Consider the following 23,173-nt stretch of genomic DNA (forward strand, 5'->3'; position numbering starts at 1 on the left):
ACTTACTTAACAAAAGTCTCTCCAATCCTTCTGAGACATAACAGTTTCATCTCGCTCTGACATGCATTAGTTCCATATAAAAACTTCCATATTGATCGTCACACTTTGTATTAGTTTTAATCAATGTTATTATATCAACTTTACCTTTTCAATTTCAGACTGCATTTGCTTTCCCCCATGCTAACGGTTACAGTGTATAAGATGATCGCTGTAAGGATTTAGCTCAATTCATTGTTTTTATGTGTTATACTAACATTGCACAATATTCTTTTAACATTAACACTTTTACAATACCTAAAACATCAATTTTAACAAAGCTGTATAAAACATATTGCTTTAACTTGCTACCATTGCATTCTGTCAATATGATTTGTTTTACATATTTTTTTCATAAGTAAATATATATACAATTGTAATACTACAATTGTGTCTAGTATTGTACGACAAGAGCTACATGGTAGCCAGTATACATCTTAGGTGCTGATATTTAGTATTAACTACTAGCTATATATAGGTAACCTCAACACGTTTGAGCTCAACACTATGTGGCATAATTTTGTCCTATTTTGTTTGCTAACTTTAATAGCTGTGTAGTAGCTAATACACACTAGGTTCATTGTTTATCCAGCCACTATTTGGATTAACTGTTGACTTTTACTACTATTAAGCTAAATTCTATGATGTATTATAGCCCAGTATAAGGCGCTCCTTCGCATATATCTTATCTTCTCTACTAAGAACGACTGTATTGGGCAATCGTTCAACACAGAAGTTGAGCAAGTACGGTTTACATCTGGCGCTGTCCTCCACACCTAATTTCTTGATAAGGGAGTGCAAAAAGGTAAAGGGGTAGACAGTTATTCTATTAATACCGCCACCAAATTCAGGAACCTCATTATGCAATACAATTTATATGACATTTGGAGATCGCTCTATCCAAGTCATGTGGACTTTACTTTTTACTCTAAACCCTACTGTTCTTATTCCAGACTGGATTATTTTTTTCTTGGACTTTAAATAGAATCCGTGACTCAAAGATCTGAATCTGTTCATGTTTAGACCATGATGCCTTAGTCTTTAAACTAGGTTAAGATACTACAACTGCCTCCTTCCCCACTTGGAGATTGCCAAATTACTTATGGTCTGATCCACTTATGCAATCTTCCATAACGGAGTTCCTATTGACTAATGCCAATCTCCAGATCTCTAGACAAACTATTTGGGCCACACAAAAAGCGTACCTCAGAGGGATGTGTATACAGAAACTTGCATCTATAAAGAAGCAAAAGGGTGCCCCTCTAGGGGTGTTAGTCTCCAACCTAAGAACCAAAGAAATGCAGAATAAGGCTAGCCCACCTCTGCCAAGCTTGCAGCTGAAATAGAGTTAAGAAATCAAATTAAAGACAAGGAGTTAGAACGAGTTCAGGAAGCCCTTGTTCGATTTAAACAACTATTGTACTATCAGGGTAATAAGGCCTCAACCTTACTAGCACATAAGCTTAAAGGGAGAATGGCTAACTCTAGAATACTGACAATAGAGAAAGGCAAAAAAGTTACGTCTCCTAAAGACATTGGAGAGGCGTTTGCGTCCTATTATTCTCAATTATACAATTTGAGGTCCTCTCATTCTTTCTCAGAATTACCAAGAGAAAATATCTTATCCTTTCTACAAAAATTAAAACTTACTTTGTTGACTACTTTGCTAAAATGGAGAGAAGCTCCTATCAGAGTTTGGATAAATTAGACCTCTATTGGAACATTTGGGACGCTTGGCTTCGCAGAGGCGATTGAATTTGCAACAATATATCCCCTCCTTAGTTGGTGGGGTTTTTCCCATATTTTTTTTCCTCTCTTAACCTCCCCCTCACCTGAGAACTCATCCAATGCTCATCCATACGAGGCATTTGCGTTGATAGGATGTAGTCTCTCTAGGGGTACTTGTCTTATCTTTTTAATTCTCTATTTATAGAACTTTGTGGAGGGTTCTATGTTATCCCCTGTTCTCATAGACTCTTAGTAGAGTGTTTTTAGTTTCTTTTCTGGTTAATAAGACACTCACACAATTGTTTGAGTTAAAAGTGGTTTAGAGCTATATCATCATCTTTCCCTTCCAGATACTAAGTAATGTTGAAATTTCAGCCTCATATCTTTTAAAGGTTGAACTTGACTAATACATATGGGGCTTTTTCAGAGTAATGTTTATGGACTGGTGCAATATTCAGTGGTCCAAGCCTGAGGACATTATATTTCAGAGTTTTGAAATGGAAGTGTTTGTACTCTTTGTTGTATTTTTTAATTGTACTTATGATTTGACAAGATCCATTACACCTGTGTACTATTTATTTGTTGTTTTTATTGCTAAATGAAAATAAAAAATGACTTTAAAAAAAAAGTTAATAGATTCACTAGGCTCTGCCAAAGGAAAATCTACTTGATCTATAAATTTGGTTCTTTGTTTCCAGCAGGGTTAAATGAAACTATAGATATTGCAGTCTTTGTTTGATTTTCTATTGTGCTCTGTTGATGTGATTATGTATGTATTTATTGGGTACTTGTAAAGCGCGGCTAATCACCTGTAAGGGTCTCAAGGCGCTGCTTGGATTGCTACAGAGCTCAGCCACAGTGCCTTAGCATGCTGAGCTATCTGTCCGGCAATGTTTATAAAGGTCTATTATGTGAGTGGTTTTATGGGAGCCCAGTGTCATTTTTTAATTTTACTATTAGGATACATTGTTCCATTTAGTGTCTTACTTCACATATTGTAGATTATTTAACTTGATATTTTTTTCTTTAGGGTGGTCACAGTATTTTTGGGGGTGTTTGTATAGAATTCAGCATCACATGGTATTGAAATCATTTAGTGTAGTATTTCGAAATATTAATATTTAACTTGATTAAATATGGTTATTTTCTAGGTCGGTCACAATATTCAGGTGGGTTTTGTATAGAGTTCAGCGTCACAATGCTCACGTTTGGGTTTGCTCATATGATTTAACCCTGGAAATGTGTTTTTTTTCTTCATATTTATTTTCATTTTATTTTGTAACAATTTGACTATAGTTAACAAGATTCACTTTTGGGATTGTGGACATAGGGGAACGGATTATGAACAGGCAAATTTAATTATTATTTTCATGTCACTGTTTACAGAAAAAAACAGAGATGCACTCAACTAGGCTTAGAACTAAAGCTGGAAATATTTCCTTGCTTAGTCCCTCCTTACTCCCAGGATACAAAGTTTCTGCACACTAAGCCTTGCACAAAGGTTAAAATCTCCAGTAGCATGTCAATCTGATCCTGCCAAATGACAGTCCAGCACCGAAATACCGGGCAAATCTCCTTTGAACAAGGGAAAACAAACAAACCCCAGACTTACGTTGGGCCTCGTCAGTGAGGTGCAGTTGCATCCCTCTAAGGCATGTGTGCAAGAAGGCCACGTCTGGTTACCCCTTTTTCTCTTAGGGTGACCTAAAAGCATTTGCATAAATACAGAAAAAAACATAGAGATGCACTCAACTAGGCTTAGAACTGAAGCAGGAAATATTTCCTTGCTTAGTCCCAAGGTACAAACTCTTTCTGCACACTATGCCTTGCACAAAGGTAAAATCTCCTGTAGCATATCAGGAGATTGTGGTATGGTTCTATAGATAGGTTTAATGATTTATTACTTTTTTGTTATTAATCTTGCGTGTGTTTGTAGGATTAGCAAATTATATATATGGTGATTTGCACACTTATTGTTTATATGGATATCATGATTTTTATACTTTGTATGCTCTGAATTGGTTGGCAAAGGATTAGGGCTCCACCCGCTCCATGGGACTTTTAATTTGTGAATGTGATATGTATAACCTATACTTAATGGGTTAATCTTGTTTAGGGAAGGCGTGTACTTATGCTAGATAATGATTGGCTGTTTTAAAGTATATAATACCATGGTTTGGTCTCGCCGATAAATGCGTTGTGGTTATGCTGCTGTAACTGAGGGTTGATTTTTGGGTTTTTTTGTTTTTGTTTTTTTTAAATATATTTTTTATTGAGACAATAAACAATGTTTACATAACAAGGGAATATGTCCAGGTATAAATTGAAAATAGTAAAGGTAAACATACATTACACATACCTAAAATGAAGTAAATCATTATCCAAACCTTAAAGGACAAGCATCCCCATTACTACTGTTGTACTTAAAGCTGTGACATACCACATATTAAATATACTAAAGAGGGCTTCAGATATAACACAGCACAGGGTAGTCAATAAGGGAGTAGTATCCGATAAATGTTATAAGATGAGATCGAAAGTTCTTGTTGAATTACTTGAGATATATTAAAGTTAGTATCCAATGTATGATTAGGATCAGTGTCTGGACATACCATCATGATGCCTCTATTTTGTTTTATTAGTGGTGAGAGTGGTCCCTGAGTCCCTATACCAATCATATTAATTTATATATTAGAAGTGTATTAAGCCATAGGAGGGAGCTGACTTTATGATTTTATTGGAAAGAAGAAAAGAAAGAATTACAGCGGGCAAGAGCCGCTCGAGTTAAGAAAGAGAGAGAAGGGTAATGGGGGGGGGGGAAGGGGAAAGGGGGGGGGTGTGGGGAAGGGAGGGGAGGGAGAGGAAGGGGGGGGGGGAGAGGAAGGGGGGGGGAGAGGAAGGGGGGGGGGGGCGGGGAAGGGGGAGGGGGAGGGGGGAAGGGGGGGGGAGAGGGGAAGGGGGGGGGGGGGGGAAGGGGGGGGGGGGAGAGGAAGGGGGGGGGGAGGGGGGAGGGGGGGGGAGGGGGGAAGGGGGGGAGGGGGGGAAGGGGGGGGAGGGGAGCGGAGTTAGTTAAGTTGACTATCGAGCAGTTCTTTTAGATCTGCAGGCCTTTTGGGGATAGAGCATTTAGGTCAGGAGGTTTAAATACTATTTGATGTGTCTATACAGGTCATACTGGAGTAAACCTAACTGAGTTCCTCTATTCATTGAATGCAAGCTGCTAAAATACAAATAGAGGTTTACTTGTCTCGAGTCAAGTCCAATAATTATATAGAGGGCTGCAAGATATCGTTAGCATATAGATAAAAGTGAACGTGTTGTACTAATAGGAGCTTATCAGATATGTCTAAGTACAAAGGGGGCCATCATTGTGGGGAAGAAGGCCTTTTGGTGTATCTCATCCACCATGATGACTGAAAAACTGTGTGAGGTAAGGGAAGGGGGGTGTAGTGAGGAGTTGCTAGAACATCTAATAGGTAACAAACATCATGCAAAGTATCATTAGCTTATGTCCCCTGTTGGGTGCACTGGCGGCATGATGGTTCTAATAATAGGTGGCGGTGCTGGGAACTATTGCGGCAATCATATGTAAGGGTTACTTAAATCTAGCTCTTAAGGGAATTATAGATATTTGACATAAAAACAGTTTAAGCAGCCTAATACAAATATGATGGGATTGTGATTTGTGTCCTCTTCTTCCGGTATCCCTAATGTCAGATAAGCCTTAGTGTAATATAGAGCCCAAGTACAAGTCAAGAGTTTTGTCATAATAAACATGGGGCAGTTATAGGTGTCTACCTATGGGTATAGGGAAGTTTACTACCAGGTCCATGTTACACATCATTTGCATGCCAAGGACTGATCCTGAACCCTCGGTATAGCCTCAGGCTCAATAGATAAGGGGATATAGATAGAAAATAATGACCCTATAGGGAGCTCCTATGGGGAGAACAGGAGGTGGAAACTAATAATGACATTTTAGATATCCCCAATTAACATATAAGTAAAAATCTCTAAGAACTACCACTTGTAAAGGCAAACCTAAATAAACATTGAGATAAAACATAGGCATAACAGGCTATGAGTGTTAACTCCATACACATCTATAAAACATATTTTGAACACATAATGAATATGCAACAATATAGATCTCAAAGACAAGATGGCTGGGTTAGGGGTACTGCAGTTTACTAAGTGGGGTTTCAAGCTTAGTAGATAGGGATAGCAACGTCTGCGTGTGAATTAGAGCCCAGAAAAACAAAAACAAAGAAAAAACCAAAAAAAAAAACAAAGACATAACAACCCGAGCACCACTGATTTGTAGCATGCTTAATCGACAGATTTAACTATAAACTAGTAAACATAGGGGCACACATAGGGAGGCAATAGGAAATGTAAGAGTCTCAAGGGAATAATCAGCATTAGGAGAGATCGTAAAGTCCTTGAGAGCTTGATAGCAGTGTTACAAAGATCTTGAGTTGGCACCTGAAAATGTCCCAAGGTCCGGTAGGGCCGTAGGGGCACTGAATCTGGGTTTTGGTCAATCATCAGCCTATTCCGCCTGGGACCGGTTGAGATGCATAGTGTAGGAGGATTCGTGTGAAATCAAAGTCTGAGACCATTACCTCCAGGCCATAGGAGAGTGGAACGTGACTGGCGTTTGGTCTGCTAATGTCCATGTGTAGAGGGGCAAACAATTCGAGTGTATAACTCCACGTGTGGGGGTTATGTAGTGCTATATAATACTAAATAGCCATATAAGATTAGGGTTATGGGGTAACAACCGATCAATTAGTGCATAGTAAAAAAAATAAACCCAAAGAACATTTAGATTAGGCTAATAACATAAGTCCCTCTATATATTTTAACGCTGAAACAGTAGATTCTTCTACAGTATAAGGCTGGTTCACCTTCATAAAACGTTAGTTGGGGAGACTAAACCTCAGTGTATTGTAAGAAAAGGTAAATGTTATATAGAGACAGTAAATATATAACATGTAAGTTACACAGACATAAACATACATCAGGAAAGTTAGTTTGAGGGGCCCAAATGACTTTAGAGGTATTAAGAGAAAGTCTCTAGGCATCTTGCAACATTCAAAAGATAGTACTAAACAGTAGAGAGCCTGCCACAGTAAATAAAATATTCACATGTGATCCAAACACTCTAGGAGCAATGTGTGTCAAATTATGATATACAGCAATAGTACAGATAGTGGAGAGACATCATAAATTGATCTTTAGCTAGTTAAGGCTTGCAAATAGTGGTGTAATGAAAGTAGCCTAATATAGGGTGAGGACTACTCTCAATGCTTATACCTAAAAAAACTACAGAGCTCAATACTCAGATTAGAGTATACAGATTGACCCCAGTATATCTATCAGCTTGTCTGATAACCATATTTGGGGCACTATATGACTAAAACACCAATCTACATGTAGAACACAAGTCATGTCCCAGATATTATGAAGAGCAAAGTCTAATATTTCAAACCGTAGTATCGCCATAACAGGCTCATACAGCCCAGTCTATGTAGTTTAATCTGTAGAGCATAAATAAAGTGTAAAGTCATTCTGTGAGAGGTCTCCGCAAAACGAGTGTGAGGATGACCTGCCAGGGGCCCATCAGCGTATCGTCTTACCCCACTCCTGATCTGAATGTAGGTATAGGGGTAAACCATGTGAGCAGCAAGGATGTGTATGTGCAGGCCCAGAGCCATCTTGTGCCGGTGCAGTACATTCTCTGCTGAACCGGTCCCCTCATCTTCGCCGTCACCAGATCTCTGCTGCGATCGCCTGCTGCATAAGCTATAAGGTAAGGAGGATTCTCTGTTCCAAGATTCCTTGCTTGGGGTGTAGAATGTGGCTCCGTAGAAGCAGCGGGGGGAGATCCGGATGTAGACTGGGGTGTTCCAGCGCCACCGCGTGTGTTATTTTGTGGAGGTGAGCCTGTCAGGTGCTCCTTTAGTTTCGTTGGCGTCAGTTTGTCAATAGATTGTTGCCTGGGTACAACTAAGCTTGGCAGGTTCCCCTCAGAGCGCTATAAATGCCTTGTTAGACTCAGCAGCTGCGGAGGTTGTAGTCAGCAGGGAGTGCTGGGCTTCTGGCGTTGTCTCTTGCGTGCTAATCTGGTACTCTGGGTAAGGGTTTTCCTCTGCAGATTGTCCGAGAGCTACCGGAGTTTGACAGCGTAAGGTCATAAACTCCCGTTTTAGATCCCAATAGTGCCTGTCCATGTGCCTTGCGAAGGCTTCCAAAGCTCTTGTTAATGCTGCCATCTTCACTATGCTCATGTGGTATGTCTGCCTTAAGATGGCCGCTACGAAAATCCGTCTGGCAGATGTCTCCCAGAGATATCAGGTCTAATAGCCTCTCCTAGGGTTCTCATAAGGTTCGTCTGACTCAGAAGGGCTCCCCAATCGCCCGGGAATAACTTTTGTTGGTGGTTTGGTATGCAGAGCGGTCGCAAAATATACTTTAAACATATAAATTACTGGAGCTGCATGAAAATGCGACCACTCAGCTTCTAGGCTAGCTCCGCCCCCCCGATTTTTGTTTTTAATTGCTATGTTTAAATGAATAGTTTTTATATTTTATTACACAGGCGAGTTTTTCTTATTGAGTCCGGAGGAGCAGTGTGCAGCTGTATCTGTGCTGGTGTTCAGTGACACAGATTCCATGCTTGTGGGTATTACCGCTTCACTCAAATTATTTGGCTAAATCGGATTTGTCAACAGTATTGCACTAGGAGGCGCCTTCTTTGTTCTTAGTTTTTTAGATGGGACTTGCATCATAGTTTGGAAGAGCTGCTAAGTGTGATTCTTTATGATACTTACTTGGGATGTTTTATCAAGAAGATCATGTGCCTGTTGCTAAAGACTATATTAATGTAACATGTTATTATAATTACAGTTGGTGTGCGTGTTTTATTGATTGAGGCACTCCCTACCTTCTGGGTTTTCTTTCTCAGAGTTCTGTAACTTTAATGCAGTTTTATTTTTAATATTTTTTTATCAGTGTTATTATGAGTGTAACTGTAGTGTAATGTTTCTTCTGCAACTTTTTTTTTTCTCACGTAAAAGTTAACCAGCTCTGAAGTTGCGCTAACCAGACACGTTAGATTAGATTGTATTCAAGCAAACACATTTACTTTCAACTCGGAATACACACGCTATTTCCAAAGCATGCAAAGACCTGTGAAATATCACATATCACTTGTGCGTTACACTTCCCTCTCCACTAGAAATCTAGCCCTTAAGAGAAGAGGGAGAAGTAATTTTGGGGAAAGGAAGGGGTTAAGGGTATATTTAAATCTCTGTGCTTAAGTGTAGGTTCACTCCTATCAGAGGTTTTAGGGGGATGAAAACCCGTTCATATGTACTGCTGCTTGGACTATGGAAAAGCAAATTTATGGTATGGAAATGTTTTCTTTTGTCGATAATATTCCCATATGTATAAAATTTTTCATTCTTCAGGTATTTTAAAATTGGTGAGTCCTTTGTGGGTTTTAATTTTCTTTACATTGAACTGTTAGATATTATTTATACCTTGAATCCAGTATGTTACCCAACTACCTAATGTAGTAAACCTCCTATTCATATGGGATTAATATCTGCACTATTACAATAACTATGTTTTAGTTTCAATGTCCATATGAATCAGCAGATGAAGCCCACAGATAGCTGTAACAATATGTTTGTTTTTGTTTATCTTTTAACTTAAATATAAGAAATTTAAAATGAAATAGTGTAATGTATTGGGTGATGTTTACTAGTAACTAACTTTTTCAGTCACAAAATACATGAAGTTGAAATATGTGTGTGTCTTAAAGGAATATACACAAAATAGCATTAGAAACAAAGATGACTGTGACCGACCAGGTGAAAGCCACTAGGCATCCCTTGTAATAAATACAACTTGATGTGCTTCACAATATTTATAGATTGTTATGTACAATCAAATCAATATCACATTATTATTTGATTTTAATAATGATCAGGTTCTATTTCACCAGTGGCTTCGGAGGCCGTATATCCAGACATATTTACACTAAGTTCCTCAATCATGCTAGAACTGAGTTCCTCTGCAATACTAGAACTTAAGTCTTCTGTAAAACTAGAACTAGGATCTTCTATCATGCTAGAACTAGTCTCTATTAAGCTTGATTGAGGCTCTTCTACAGGGATAATACTAAGATCTTCTGCAATGTTCGAATCTGGTTCCTCCGCAATGACTGGATGAGGCTCTTCTGCTGTGCTAAAATGTGGCTCTTCAAAATATTGACCTCCTGTAATGATAGAATGTAATTCCTGTGGGTCACTATAACTGGGTTCAAGTGAGGTCCTAATCTGTGTAATGTTTTGATCAGCCGCTAGATCAGTAGTCTTGCTATTAGTGTTGTCATCCACTTGTTGCTGTCCAGAATTTGGAGACGGATGGATTATAACTGAACCTTCACGGAGAGAAGAATTTTCACACTGTGCACTCAATATCTCCATTTTGTTGTTGTTCTCCAGCTTCTGAGCTCTTTTGAAAATGGCTCTCATAGTGATAGGTATCGACATGCAGCTGAAATAAATAATACAATAAATAGGATTTGTTATGTTTTTTATTAGCTCACTAGTAAGTTTAACAAAAAAAAAGAAGTAATATTATTTATGTATATATTCTCTCTCTCTCTTTATCTTGTAACTTAAATATAAGAATTAAAAATTTTTTTTATTGGGTATTGAATTATGTTTGCTAGTAACTACCATTTTTTCAATCACATAATGCATGAAGCTGAAATGTGTGTGTGTCTTAGTGGAATAAACACAATATATCATTAGAAACAAAGATAACTATGACAGACCAGGGGAAGGGAGCAATCTCTTGAAAGTTTGTCTTTTACAATGCAACGATAGTCCAATAAAAAAGGTATTACTGCATACTGCAATATTCGTTATTTTGATATTTTGCTATATACCTGACAGACTGTGGTATATACCAAGGTATGAATACTACACAATTTATTTACTTCACAAAAAAATAATACCAATTTGTATGGTTTAGTTAAAAAAAACAAAAAAAAAACAGTTATAAGAATGTTGAGAATTTTAATAATCCAGCAGACTATATTTCTTTAAATTAGATTATTAAAACTTTTTTTTTCTTTTTTTAAATTGTTTTTATTCAGTATTGAACAAAAATAAGCTCTACACCATGTTTACAGAATTATAAATTAATTGAGTATTGACAACTGGAATTTTAATGTTTCACCACAATTCTTCCACCGGTGCCTGCAGCACTCTTTAAAGATGTTCTCTAAATGTAACGCCTTATAAATGCCGAATAGTGAAGCTTCACATCTCTACACTAGGCACTAATATCTTGAAGCATAAAAGGAAAAGTCAACATTAAAATTGTATGTGCTGTCTGAATAGTACAAGTTTAAACGACATTCTAATTTATTTCTATTACATTTTTATTGTTCTCTTGGTATCTTTTGTTAAAGAGCAAACCTAGGTAATCTCAGGAGCAGCAATGTTCTACTTGGGTATAGCTAGTGATTGGTGGCTGCACATATATATGTTGTCTTTGGCTCACCAAATGTCTTCAACTAGCTTCAAGTTTTGTCTAGGTTTAATCTTCAACAATAGATACCAAGAGAATAAAGACAATTTGATAATAGAAGTACTTTGGAAAGTTGTTTAAATTTGCATGTTCTGTGTGAATCATGAAAGCTTAGTTTTGGCTTTTACTATCCCTTTAAATATTTGTGCACCCTGTGACAGAAGTGGTGCACATTTATAGATCAGCAATATTGTTTTTTGACAAACCATATCACAATACAATAGCATTCACAATTCAGAGTGATGTGGTTGCATTGCGTTGTACTATTCATTAACAGTTTTTTTATATTTGTTACAAAAATGTAAAGCTTCTTTCTATTGTGCAAACATAACCATGGTGCAAGGTACAGCTGTCAAAAAGCCAACACCACCATTAATCTGTGACTGCGCACCACTCCTGTCCCAGGGTGAAAGAGCATGGGCATTCCAAGATGGCAGTTTCCAGTATAAAGATACAAAGCTTCACCAATCAGCACCTGTAACAGTCTAAAATAAGGCTACAGCAAGCTGCAGGAGGGAAAACAGCAGCATGGGGAGGAGTAACTCTGCTACTGTTGTTTGTACCCAGAAGTTTAACCTTTTAACGCCATTATGCCGTTCTATTCCGTCATAATTACACTGGGCTTTAGAGCCGTTATGACGGAATAGAACGTCATAGCCAACGGCTGTCCTGAAGCCTTCTGCACTTCCTGGATTTGATCACGGTCTGGAGGGCGTTCCTAGGGTTATAGGGACGCCCACCAGACCCGATCCAATAATTGAAATCTCGCGATCGTGTGATTTCAATCTGTCTACATCGGAACAGTTGTTCCGATGCAGACACTTTAACCCTGGCAGGAAAAGGTTAAAGGGACAGTCTAGTCAAAAATAAACTTTCATGATTCAGATAGGGCATGCAATGTTAAAGGGATACTAAACCCATTTTTTTTTTCATGATTCAGATAGAGCATGAGATTTTAAGCACCTTTCTAATTTACTCCTATTATCAAGTTTTCTTTGTTCTCTTGCTATCTTGATTTTAAAAAGCAGTACTGTAAGCTTTAGAGCCAGACCATTTTTTGTTCAGCACCTGGGTAGCACTTGCTGATTTGTGGCTAAATGTAGCAAATCAATCAGCAAGCTCTACCAAGGTGCTGAACTAAAAATGGGCCGGCTCCTAACCTTTTATTACTGCTTTTTCAAATCAAGATAACATGAGAACAAAGAAAAATTGATAATAGGCGTAAATTAGAAAGTTTCTTAAAATTGCATGCTCTATCTGAATCATGAAAAAAATGTGGGGTAGTATCCCTTTAAACAACTTTCCAATTTACTTTTATCATCAAATTTGCTTTGTTCTCTTGGTATTCTAAACCTAGGTAGGCTCCTGTGCTAATCTCTTAGCCCTTGAAGGCCACATTTTATTACCTTTTCAAAGCTAGACAGCGATAGTTAATGTGTGTCATATAGATAACATTGTGTTCAGTCCCGTTCAGTGGAGTTTTTTTATGAGTCGGTACTGATTGGCTAAAATGCAAGTCTGTCAAAAGATCTGAGATAAGGGGGCAGTCAGCAGAGGCTTAGATACAAGGTAATCAAAGAGGTAAAAAAGTATAATAACATAACCGTGTTGGTTATGCAAAATTGGGGAATGGGTAATAAAGGGATTATCTATCTTTTAAAGCAATGCACATTTTCAAGTAGACTGTCCCTTTAATGTCTCTCTAAAACCCAATACATTAAGAATTCAAATGCATTAGCAAATTCGTATTATATTTATATACCTGGCAAGAAGCTCTGAACAATAACTGATCTTAAAAGGGACAGTAAACGAATTGTCATTGCAGGATTTTCCACCAGCCATGTTATAAATTAACATATATTAGGTGAGTTTGAACATTATTTGAATGCATTAAGATTTTTTATCATTATTTCTTAATAGACAAACTCCAACTACTACTTATTTTGAAGGAGCAAATTCAATCTGGTCACTAGACATAGCTAGCTACGGTCATTTTGTTAGCAATATCTCAATTGTGTTGCCTTTTTTAATCTTATCTCTGCTGAAGCCAATTAGGGATATATAGAGATATATATATATATAATATTATATATAGTAGGGTTAGGTTTGTGATGCCTGCCACAGGCATTCAAAGTTCTTAGAACAACAAAATTTTACTATGTATAATTAAACATTTTATATAACAATCTCAATATGTTAAGTGCCCCTTTAATTTGCTCACTGGAAATTTGAACAAAAGGAAAAAAACAATACTGCATGAAATTTGCATTCATTTTTAACCCATAAAAAACCTTAGGGAAACTAAAATATCCAATGGAATCAAGAAAATATACATAAATACAGAACACAAAGTTGATTGCAATGTAACCATTGTTGTTCATTTGTTGTGCTGATAACTGGACTACAGATGCAAGTCCCTTCTTAACAACTATTTCCGAATATTGTCAATGTCTTTGGTTGTATTGGTTTTTTTGGGTGTTTTTAAGGGGGGATACCCAAAACTGTAACACAATACAGCATCCACAAAATTTTTACAATGCTATAAACACACAATGAACAGGCATTTAACAACTGGTCCTTATTGGTTTACCATTGAGCAAAATATTGATTCACATTACCGTTCAAGAACTTTCAATATGAATTCGTTATCACAAGGAATATTTGGATCTGCGTTGTTGGTGTATAAACTGCATTTTAACTGTCTGGAGCTCAAGACATCCACAGTAACTGTTCAGAAACAAAGTTAAGAATGGTTTATTTAATCTTTTCTCCAATAACAAAACCTAATTTATTCTTACCTGATAAATTAATTGCTGTTGGGATTTTATCACCTGACCACCAGGAAAGGCAAAGACACCCTACAGTAAAAGCTTTAATATCCCTCCTACTTCCTGTTCCCTCCCAGTATTTTGTATAGCCAAGAATAGGAGGAAAAATTAAGGATAGTAGAGTGCAAACTGCTGCCAAAAGCAAATAAGGGTGTGTTTGTGGACTTCCACCACAAAGAAAGAAATGGATTTATCAGGTAGGCATACATTATGTTATCTTTCTAATGGTGGTGAGAGTCCATGAAAATCCTTACTGTTGGGAACTAATACCCAAGCTGTGGAGTCCACTAAAAAAAACGGGTGGGACAAAGGAAAAGGAAGGCAGCTATTTACCATGAACTACTTCTAACGGATTCACCTGCCAATGTTACCCCAGCCAAGGCTAAAACCTCAAAAATACAACTATGAAGTAGCTTCTATAAATTTAAAATCTACCCGATAAAAAGACAGAAATGTAATATTACATTTAAGGAGAAAAAGGACTTAAAGGGGATCCAAACCTGGTATGACACTATAGTGAAGCCATAAGACAAGGGTGGCAATGTGATCCTATGGGATACAACTATGTACCTTAAAGAAGCTAACAAACAATTCAACAATAAACAATGCTACAAAAAAACAGGTTCGGTAACCCAACCGGAGATGTATCTGCAGAAATATAATAAACTAATTGTCAATGCATTCAAAGATGGGATTATTAGTGAAACAGAAATACCTTCTTAACCCAACAATATCCAAAAGTGGCAACACTTTATCTTATTCCAAAGGTTCACAAAAACATACAATGTCCACCTGGCAGGCCAATATCATCTGGTAATGAAAGTATAATGGAGAAGGCCAGTCAATACATTGATGCTAGACTCAGGGAATAAATGTACACTTTGCCCTCCTATGTCAAAGACACTATGGAGGTTCTGCAAAAACTGGAAATTATTATTATTATTGGTTATTTGTTGAGCACCAACAGATTCCGCAGTGCTAAAATATACACTTTTAGGGAAATTAAACACTTTGAGATGGTAATATAAAATTATAAATTGTATACATAAAAAAAACTGCAATATACTTTTATTATTTATTTTGCCCCCTTTTCCTGTAATACCATTCTGAAATGTAGGAGCTTTTTAGTTCCTGTTAGAAATGGAAGTGCAGAACACTGTTCTATTCTACACAGCTATTGGCTGCACACTCTAGTGACCTATTTATAACTGTCCCTAATTGTCCATAGCCGAGAAGGTAACCTAAATAATAATATGGCCACTCCCATTGTTTCATATACTCTAAATTTTACACTTATTTTGTCAATGTTTAAACAGCTAATGAAACTTTAAAAAATACATCTACATGTCATTCTCAGGCTAATCTTTTCATTGAATGCATCATTCTATCTAGCATTTATTTTGTGTTTAATGTCCCTTTAACTGAAAATCCTCCGTTAGTAACAGTTGAATCTCTGATCACTGTACACAAACATATCACACTATTTAGGTGAAAAGGCAATAAAGTACCAAACAGATAATGAAGTCCATAATAATTGTGTGGTTCAATTATTACACTTCATTCTAAATTCAAATTTCTTTACATTCCAGGACAAATTCTACTTACAAATACAAGGTACTGCGCCATGGGCACAGCATGTGCCCCTACATATGCGAATCTGTTTCTAGGATGGTGGGAGCAACTAACTGTATTCACTGATCAAAATGACCAATATTCCAGATACATCCCATTATGGATAAGATACATCAAATGTTCTATTCTTATGGGAGGGACCTGAAAATGAGTTGAAAAACTTCATGACGCAATTAAATTAAAATAACAAATTTAAAAATTAACCTACAGTATTGTGTTCAGCAATCTTCAAGTTAATTTCTTAGACTTAACCATTTTAAAAAATAAATGACTGATCAATCTCCACATCATTATATAGAAAAGCTACTTCAACTAATACATTATTACATTCCTCCAGTTCCCATTCTCATTACACAGTAAAGTTAATCCCCAAAGGGGAATTCCTAAGATTAAGACGCAATTGTACAAACACTGACACCTTTGAGGAGGAATCAACTAAATTTATGTCAAGGCTTAGAACTAGAGGATATAGCAACAGATCAATTGAAAAAGCAATAAATCAGGCTTTAAAAACAAACCATGAGGACTTATTTAGACCCAAAACCAAAAATACTGACAGAAAAATCCAACCAATAACTACCTATAGGCCTCAGATTTCAGATATAGCCAAAATAATTAACAACTGGCATATCCTATTACAGGATACATTATTAGCAAGTCAAATAGGAACTAGAGTAAACATTGGATACTAGAGACCCAAAAATCTGAGAGAGACAACCTAGTCAAAAGTCATTACAAATCAAAAAAAAGAGGCAACCAATCCAGGCATGTTCCCATGTGGAACCTGTAAAGTATGTCCTAATCTATGGAAGATACAACAGATTCAGGACAAATATGAATTAACTCATAAGTTGACATCATATTTCTCCTGTACTACAACAGGCATAGTATACGTCTTAAAGTGCCCATGTAATCTATTTTACACAGGAATGACTACCCGACAGGTCACTAAACGAATACAAGAACATTGTCACAATATTCTAAATGCCCCAAAGGACTTACAAGATGGCACATTACTAACCAGTGTTGCAAAACATTTTCCTAAAACACATAATAACAATGACAAATTGCTTAACTTTGCTGTCATCCAAAAAGCCAACCTAGGCATCCAGGGAGGAAATTTGGAAAAAGTATTGCTCCAAGTGGAATGCAGATGGATACATCTGTGGAACGCCGTCAGACAGCATGATTTAAATTACTTCAATAACTACAATGTATATTTATAGTACAGCCAAAATCTAGCACTTAATGTAACATAGTCCCCTTTTTTTGCTTTCACCTCCCCTTTCACCACTATCCACATTACAGTCTCACTTCATGTTTTTAATTCACATTACATTGTATCAGCCATACAACTTATAGTCTCTGTAATGTTCTCCTCTTTGGAGTATATGACTCCAAAAGAATACAAATAACATAATTTATGTAAGAACTTACCTGATAAATTCATTTCTTTCATATTAGCAAGAGTCCATGAGCTAGTGACGTATGGGATATACATTCCTACCAGGAGGGGCAAAGTTTCCCAAACCTCAAAATGCCTATAAATACACCCCTCACCACACCCACAATTCAGTTTAACGAATAGCCAAGAAGTGGGGTGATAAAAAAGTGCGAAAGCATATAAAATAAGGAATTGGAATAATTGTGCTTTATACAAAATCATAACCACCACAAAAAAAGGGCGGGCCTCATGGACTCTTGCTAATATGAAAGAAATGAATTTATCAGGTAAGTTCTTACATAAATTATGTTTTCTTTCATGTAATTAGCAAGAGTCCATGAGCTAGTGACGTATGGGATAATGACTACCCAAGAAGTGGATCTTTCCACACAAGAGTCACTAGAGAGGGAGGGATAAAATAAAGACAGCCAATTCCTGCTGAAAATAATCCACACCCAAAATAAAGTTTAACGAAAAACATAAGCAGAAGATTCAAACTGAAACCGCTGCCTGAAGTACTTTTCTACCAAAAACTGCTTCAGAAGAAGAAAATACATCAAAATGGTAGAATTTAGTAAAAGTATGCAAAGAGGACCAAGTCGCTGCTTTGCAGATCTGGTCAACCGAAGCTTCATTCCTAAACGCCCAGGAAGTAGAAACTGACCTAGTAGAATGAGCTGTAATCCTCTGAGGCGGAGTTTTACCCGACTCAACATAGGCAAGATGAATTAAGGATTTCAACCAAGATGCCAAAGAAATGGCAGAAGCTTTCTGGCCTTTTCTAGAACTGGAAAAGATAACAAATAGACTAGAAGTCTTACGAAAAGATTTCGTAGCTTCAACATAATATTTCAAAGCTCTAACAACATCCAAAGAATGCAACGATTTCTCCTTAGAATTCTTAGGATTAGGACATAATGAAGGAACCACAATTTCTCTACTAATGTTGTTGGAATTCACAACTTTAGGTAAAAATTCAAAAGAAGTTCGCAACACCGCCTTATCCTGATGAAAAATCAGAAAAGGAGACTCACAAGAAAGAGCAGATAATTCAGAAACTCTTCTGGCAGAAGAGATGGCCAAAAGGAACAAAACTTTCCAAGAAAGTAATTTTAATGTCCAATGAATGCATAGGTTCAAACGGAGGAGCTTGAAGAGCTCCCAGAACCAAATTCAAACTCCAAGGAGGAGAAATTGACTTAATGACAGGTTTTATACGAACCAAAGCTTGTACAAAACAATGAATATCAGGAAGAATAGCAATCTTTCTGTGAAAAAGAACAGAAAGAGCAGAGATTTGTCCTTTCAAAGAACTTGCGGACAAACCCTTATCTAAACCATCCTGAAGGAACTGTAAAATTCTCGGTATTCTAAAAGAATGCCAGGAAAAATGATGAGAAAGACACCAAGAAATATAAGTCTTCCAGACTCTATAATATATCTCTCGAGATACAGATTTACGAGCCTTTAACATAGTATTAATCACAGAGTCAGAGAAACCTCTTTGACCAAGAATCAAGCGTTCAATCTCCATACCTTTAAATTTAAGGATTTCAGATCCTGATGGAAAAAAGGACCTTGTGACAGAAGGTCTGGTCTTAACGGAAGAGTCCACGGTTGGCAAGAGGCCATCCGGACAAGATCCGCATACCAAAACCTGTGAGGCCATGCCGGAGCTACCAGCAGAACAAACGAGCATTCCTTCAGAATCTTGGAGATTACTCTTGGAAGAAGAACTAGAGGCGGAAAGATATAGGCAGGATGATACTTCCAAGGAAGTGATAATGCATCCACTGCCTCCGCCTGAGGATCCCGGGATCTGGACAGATACCTGGGAAGTTTCTTGTTTAGATGGGACGCCATCAGATCTATTTCTGGAAGTTCCCACATTTGAACAATCTGAAGAAATACCTCTGGGTGAAGAGACCATTCGCCCGGATGCAACGTTTGGCGACAGATAATCCGCTTCCCAATTGTCTACACCTGGGATATGAACCGCAGAGATTAGACAGGAGCTGGATTCCGCCCAAACCAAAATTCGAGATACTTCTTTCATAGCCAGAGGACTGTGAGTCCCTCCTTGATGATTGATGTATGCCACAGTTGTGACATTGTCTGTCTGAAAACAAATGAACGATTCTCTCTTCAGAAGAGGCCAAAACTGAAGAGCTCTGAAAATTGCACGGAGTTCCAAAATATTGATCGGTAATCTCACCTCCTGAGATTCCCAAACTCCTTGTGCCGTCAGAGATCCCCACACAGCTCCCCAACCTGTGAGACTTGCATCTGTTGAAATTACAGTCCAGGTCGGAAGCACAAAAGAAGCCCCCTGAATTAAACGATGGTGATCTGTCCACCATGTTAGAGAGTGTCGAACAATCGGTTTTAAAGATATTAATTGAGATATCTTCGTGTAATCCTTGCACCATTGCTTCAGCATACAGAGCTGAAGAGGTCGCATGTGAAAACGAGCAAAGGGGATCGCGTCCGATGCAGCAGTCATAAGACCTAGAATTTCCATGCATAAGGCTACCGAAGGGAATGATTGTGACTGAAGGTTTCGACAAGCTGTAATCAACTTTAGACGTCTCTTGTCTGTTAAAGACAGAGTCATGGACACTGAATCCATCTGGAAACCCAGAAAGGTTACCCTTGTCTGAGGAATCAAAGAACTTTTTGGTAAATTGATCCTCCAACCATGATCTTGAAGAAACAACACAAGTCGATTCGTATGAGATTCTGCTAAATGAAAAGACTGAGCAAGTACCAAGATATCGTCCAAATAAGGAAATACCACAATACCCTGTTCTCTGATTACAGACAGCAGGGCACCGAGAACTTTTGTAAAAATTCTTGGAGCTGTAGCTAGGCCAAACAGCAGAGCCACAAACTGGTAATGCTTGTCCAGAAACGAGAATCTCAGGAACTGATAATGATCTGGATGAATCGGAATATGCAGATATGCATCCTGTAAATCTATTGTGGACATATAATTCCCTTGCTGAACAAAAGGTAAGATAGTCCTTACAGTTACCATCTTGAATGTTGGTATCCTTACATAACGATTCAATATTTTTAGATCCAGAACTGGTCTGAAAGAATTCTCCTTCTTTGGTACAATAAAGAGATTTGAATAAAACCCCATCCCCTGTTCCGGAACTGGAACTGGCATAATTACTCCAGTCAACTCTAGATCTGAAACACATTTCAGAAATGCTTGAGCTTTTACTGGATTTACTGGGACACGGGAAAGAAAAAATCTCTTTGCAGGAGGTCTCAACTTGAAACCAATTCTGTACCCTTCTGAAACAATGCTCTGAATCCAAAGATTGTGAACAGAATTGATCCAAATTTCCTTGAAAAAACGTAACCTGCCCCCTACCAGCTGAGCTGGAATGAGGGCCGCACCTTCATGTGGACTTAGAAGCAGGCTTTGCCTTTCTAGCTGGTTTGGATTTATTCCAAACTAGAGATGGTCTCCAAACTGAAACTGCTCCTGAGGATGAAGGATCAGGCTTTTGTTCTTTGTTGAAACGAAAGGAACGAAAACGATTATTAGCCCTGTTTTTACCTTTAGATTTTTTATCCTGTGGTAAAAAAGTTCCTTTCCCACCAGTAACAGTTGAAATAATGGAATCCAACTGAGAACCAAATAATTTGTTACCCTGGAAAGAAATGGAAAGTAAAGTTGATTTAGAAGCCATATCAGCATTCCAAGTTTTAAGCCATAAAGCTCTTCTAGCTAAAATAGCTAGAGACATAAACCTGACATCAACTCTGATAATATCAAAAATGGCATCACAGATAAAATTATTAGCATGTTGAAGAAGAATAATAATATCATGAGAATCACGATGTGTTACTTGTTGCGCTAAAGTTTCCAACCAAAAAGTTGAAGCCGCAGCAACATCAGCCAAAGATATAGCAGGTCTAAGAAGATTACCTGAACACAGATAAACTTTTCTTAGAAAGGACTCAATTTTCCTATCTAGAGGATCCTTAAACGAAGTACCATCTGACGTAGGAATAGTAGTACGTTTAGCAAGGGTAGAAATAGCCCCATCAACTTTAGGGATCTTGTCCCAAAATTCTAATCTGTCAGACGGCACAGGATATAATTGCTTAAAACGTTTAGAAGGAGTAAATGAATTACCCAAATTATCCCATTCTTTGGAAATTACTGCAGAAATAGCATCAGGAACAGGAAAAACTTCTGGAATAACTACAGGAGATTTAAAAACCTTATTTAAACGTTTAGATTTAGTATCAAGAGGACCAGAATCCTCTATTTCTAAAGCAATTAGGACTTCTTTAAGTAAAGAACGAATAAATTCCATTTTAAATAAATATGAAGATTTATCAGCATCAACCTCTGAGACAGAATCCTCTGAACCAGAGGAATCATCAGAATCAGAATGATGATGTTCAGTTAAAAATTCATCTGTAGGGAGAGAAGTTTTAAAAGATTTTTTACGTTTACTAGAAGGAGAAATAACAGACATAGCCTTCTTTATGGATTCTGAAACAAAATCTCTTATATTATCAGGAACATTCTGCACCTTAGATGTTGAAGGAACTGCAACAGGCAATGGTACTTTACTAAAGGAAATATCTTCTTTAACAAGTTTGTCATGACAATCAATACAAACAACAGCTGGAGGAATAGCTACCAAAAGTTTACAGCAGATACACTTAGCTTTGGTAGATTCAGCACTTGACAGCGATTTTCCTGTAGTATCTTCTGACTCAGATGCAACGTGAGACATCTTGCAATATGTAAGAGAAAAAACAACATATATATAAAGCAAAATTGATCAAATTCCTTAAATGACAGTTTCAGGAATGGGAAAAAATGCCAAAGAACAAGCTTCTAGCAACCAGAAGCAATAAAAAATGAGACTTAAATAATGTGGAGACAAAAGTGACGCCCATATTTTTTCGCGCCAAATAAGACGCCCACATTATTTGGCGCCTAAATGCTTTTTGGCGCCAAAAATGACGCCACATCCGGAACGCCGACATTTTTGGCGCAAAATAACGTCAAAAAATGACGCAACTTCCGGCGACAAGTATGACGCCGGAAACGGAAATAGAATTTTTGCGCCAAAAAAGTCCGCGCCAAGAATGACGCAATAAAATGAAGCATTTTCAGCCCCCGCGAGCCTAACAGCCCACAGGGAAAAAAGTCAAATTTTAAGGTAAGAAAAATGTTAAAATGCATTATCCCAAATATGAAACTGACTGTCTGAAAATAAGGAAAGTTGAACATTCTGAGTCAAGGCAAATAAATGTTTGAATACATATATTTAGAACTTTATAAACAAAGTGCCCAACCATAGCTAGGAGTGTCACAGAAAATAAGACTTACTTACCCCACGACACTCATCTACATATAGTAGATAGCCAAACCAGTACTGAAACGAGAATCAGCAGAGGTAATGGTATATATAAGAGTATATCGTCGATCTGAAAAGGGAGGTAAGAGATGAATCTCTACGACCGATAACAGAGAACCTATGAAATAGACCCCTTAGAAGGAGATCACTGCATTCAAATAGGCAATACTCTCCTCACATCCCTCTGACATTCACTGCACGCTGAGAGGAAAACCGGGCTCCAACTTGCTGCGGAGCGCATATCAACGTAGAATCTAGCACAAACTTACTTCACCACCTCCATCGGAGGCAAAGTTTGTAAAACTGAATTGTGGGTGTGGTGAGGGGTGTATTTATAGGAATTTTGAAGTTTGGGAAACTTTGCCCCTCCTGGTAGGAATGTATATCCCATACGTCACTAGCTCATGGACTCTTGCTAATTACATGAAAGAAATTTTTATTTCTAATATTTTTCTTCAAAATATCTTTCTTCGTGTGTCACCTCACTTACACCCACG

The 23,173-nt window shown here is 37.5% G+C and overlaps 1 protein-coding gene across 1 annotated transcript in view; it reads right to left on the bottom strand.

The window, feature by feature from the left end:
* Nucleotides 1-9,749: 9,749 nt before the first annotated feature.
* The window catches only part of LOC128661572 (mediator of RNA polymerase II transcription subunit 1-like), a 254,851-nt gene continuing 241,427 nt past the window's right edge, over nt 9,750-23,173 (bottom strand). Inside the window, exons 19-20 of the mRNA XM_053715814.1 lie at nt 13,995-14,103; nt 9,750-10,332 (exon numbers count right to left, since the gene is read on the bottom strand). Coding sequence (XP_053571789.1) covers nt 9,750-10,332; nt 13,995-14,103 — 692 coding nt within the window. The remainder of the gene's footprint in view (nt 10,333-13,994; nt 14,104-23,173) is intronic.

Source organism: Bombina bombina, chromosome 5, assembly GCF_027579735.1.
Source record: "Bombina bombina isolate aBomBom1 chromosome 5, aBomBom1.pri, whole genome shotgun sequence".
NCBI lineage: Eukaryota > Metazoa > Chordata > Amphibia > Anura > Bombinatoridae > Bombina > Bombina bombina.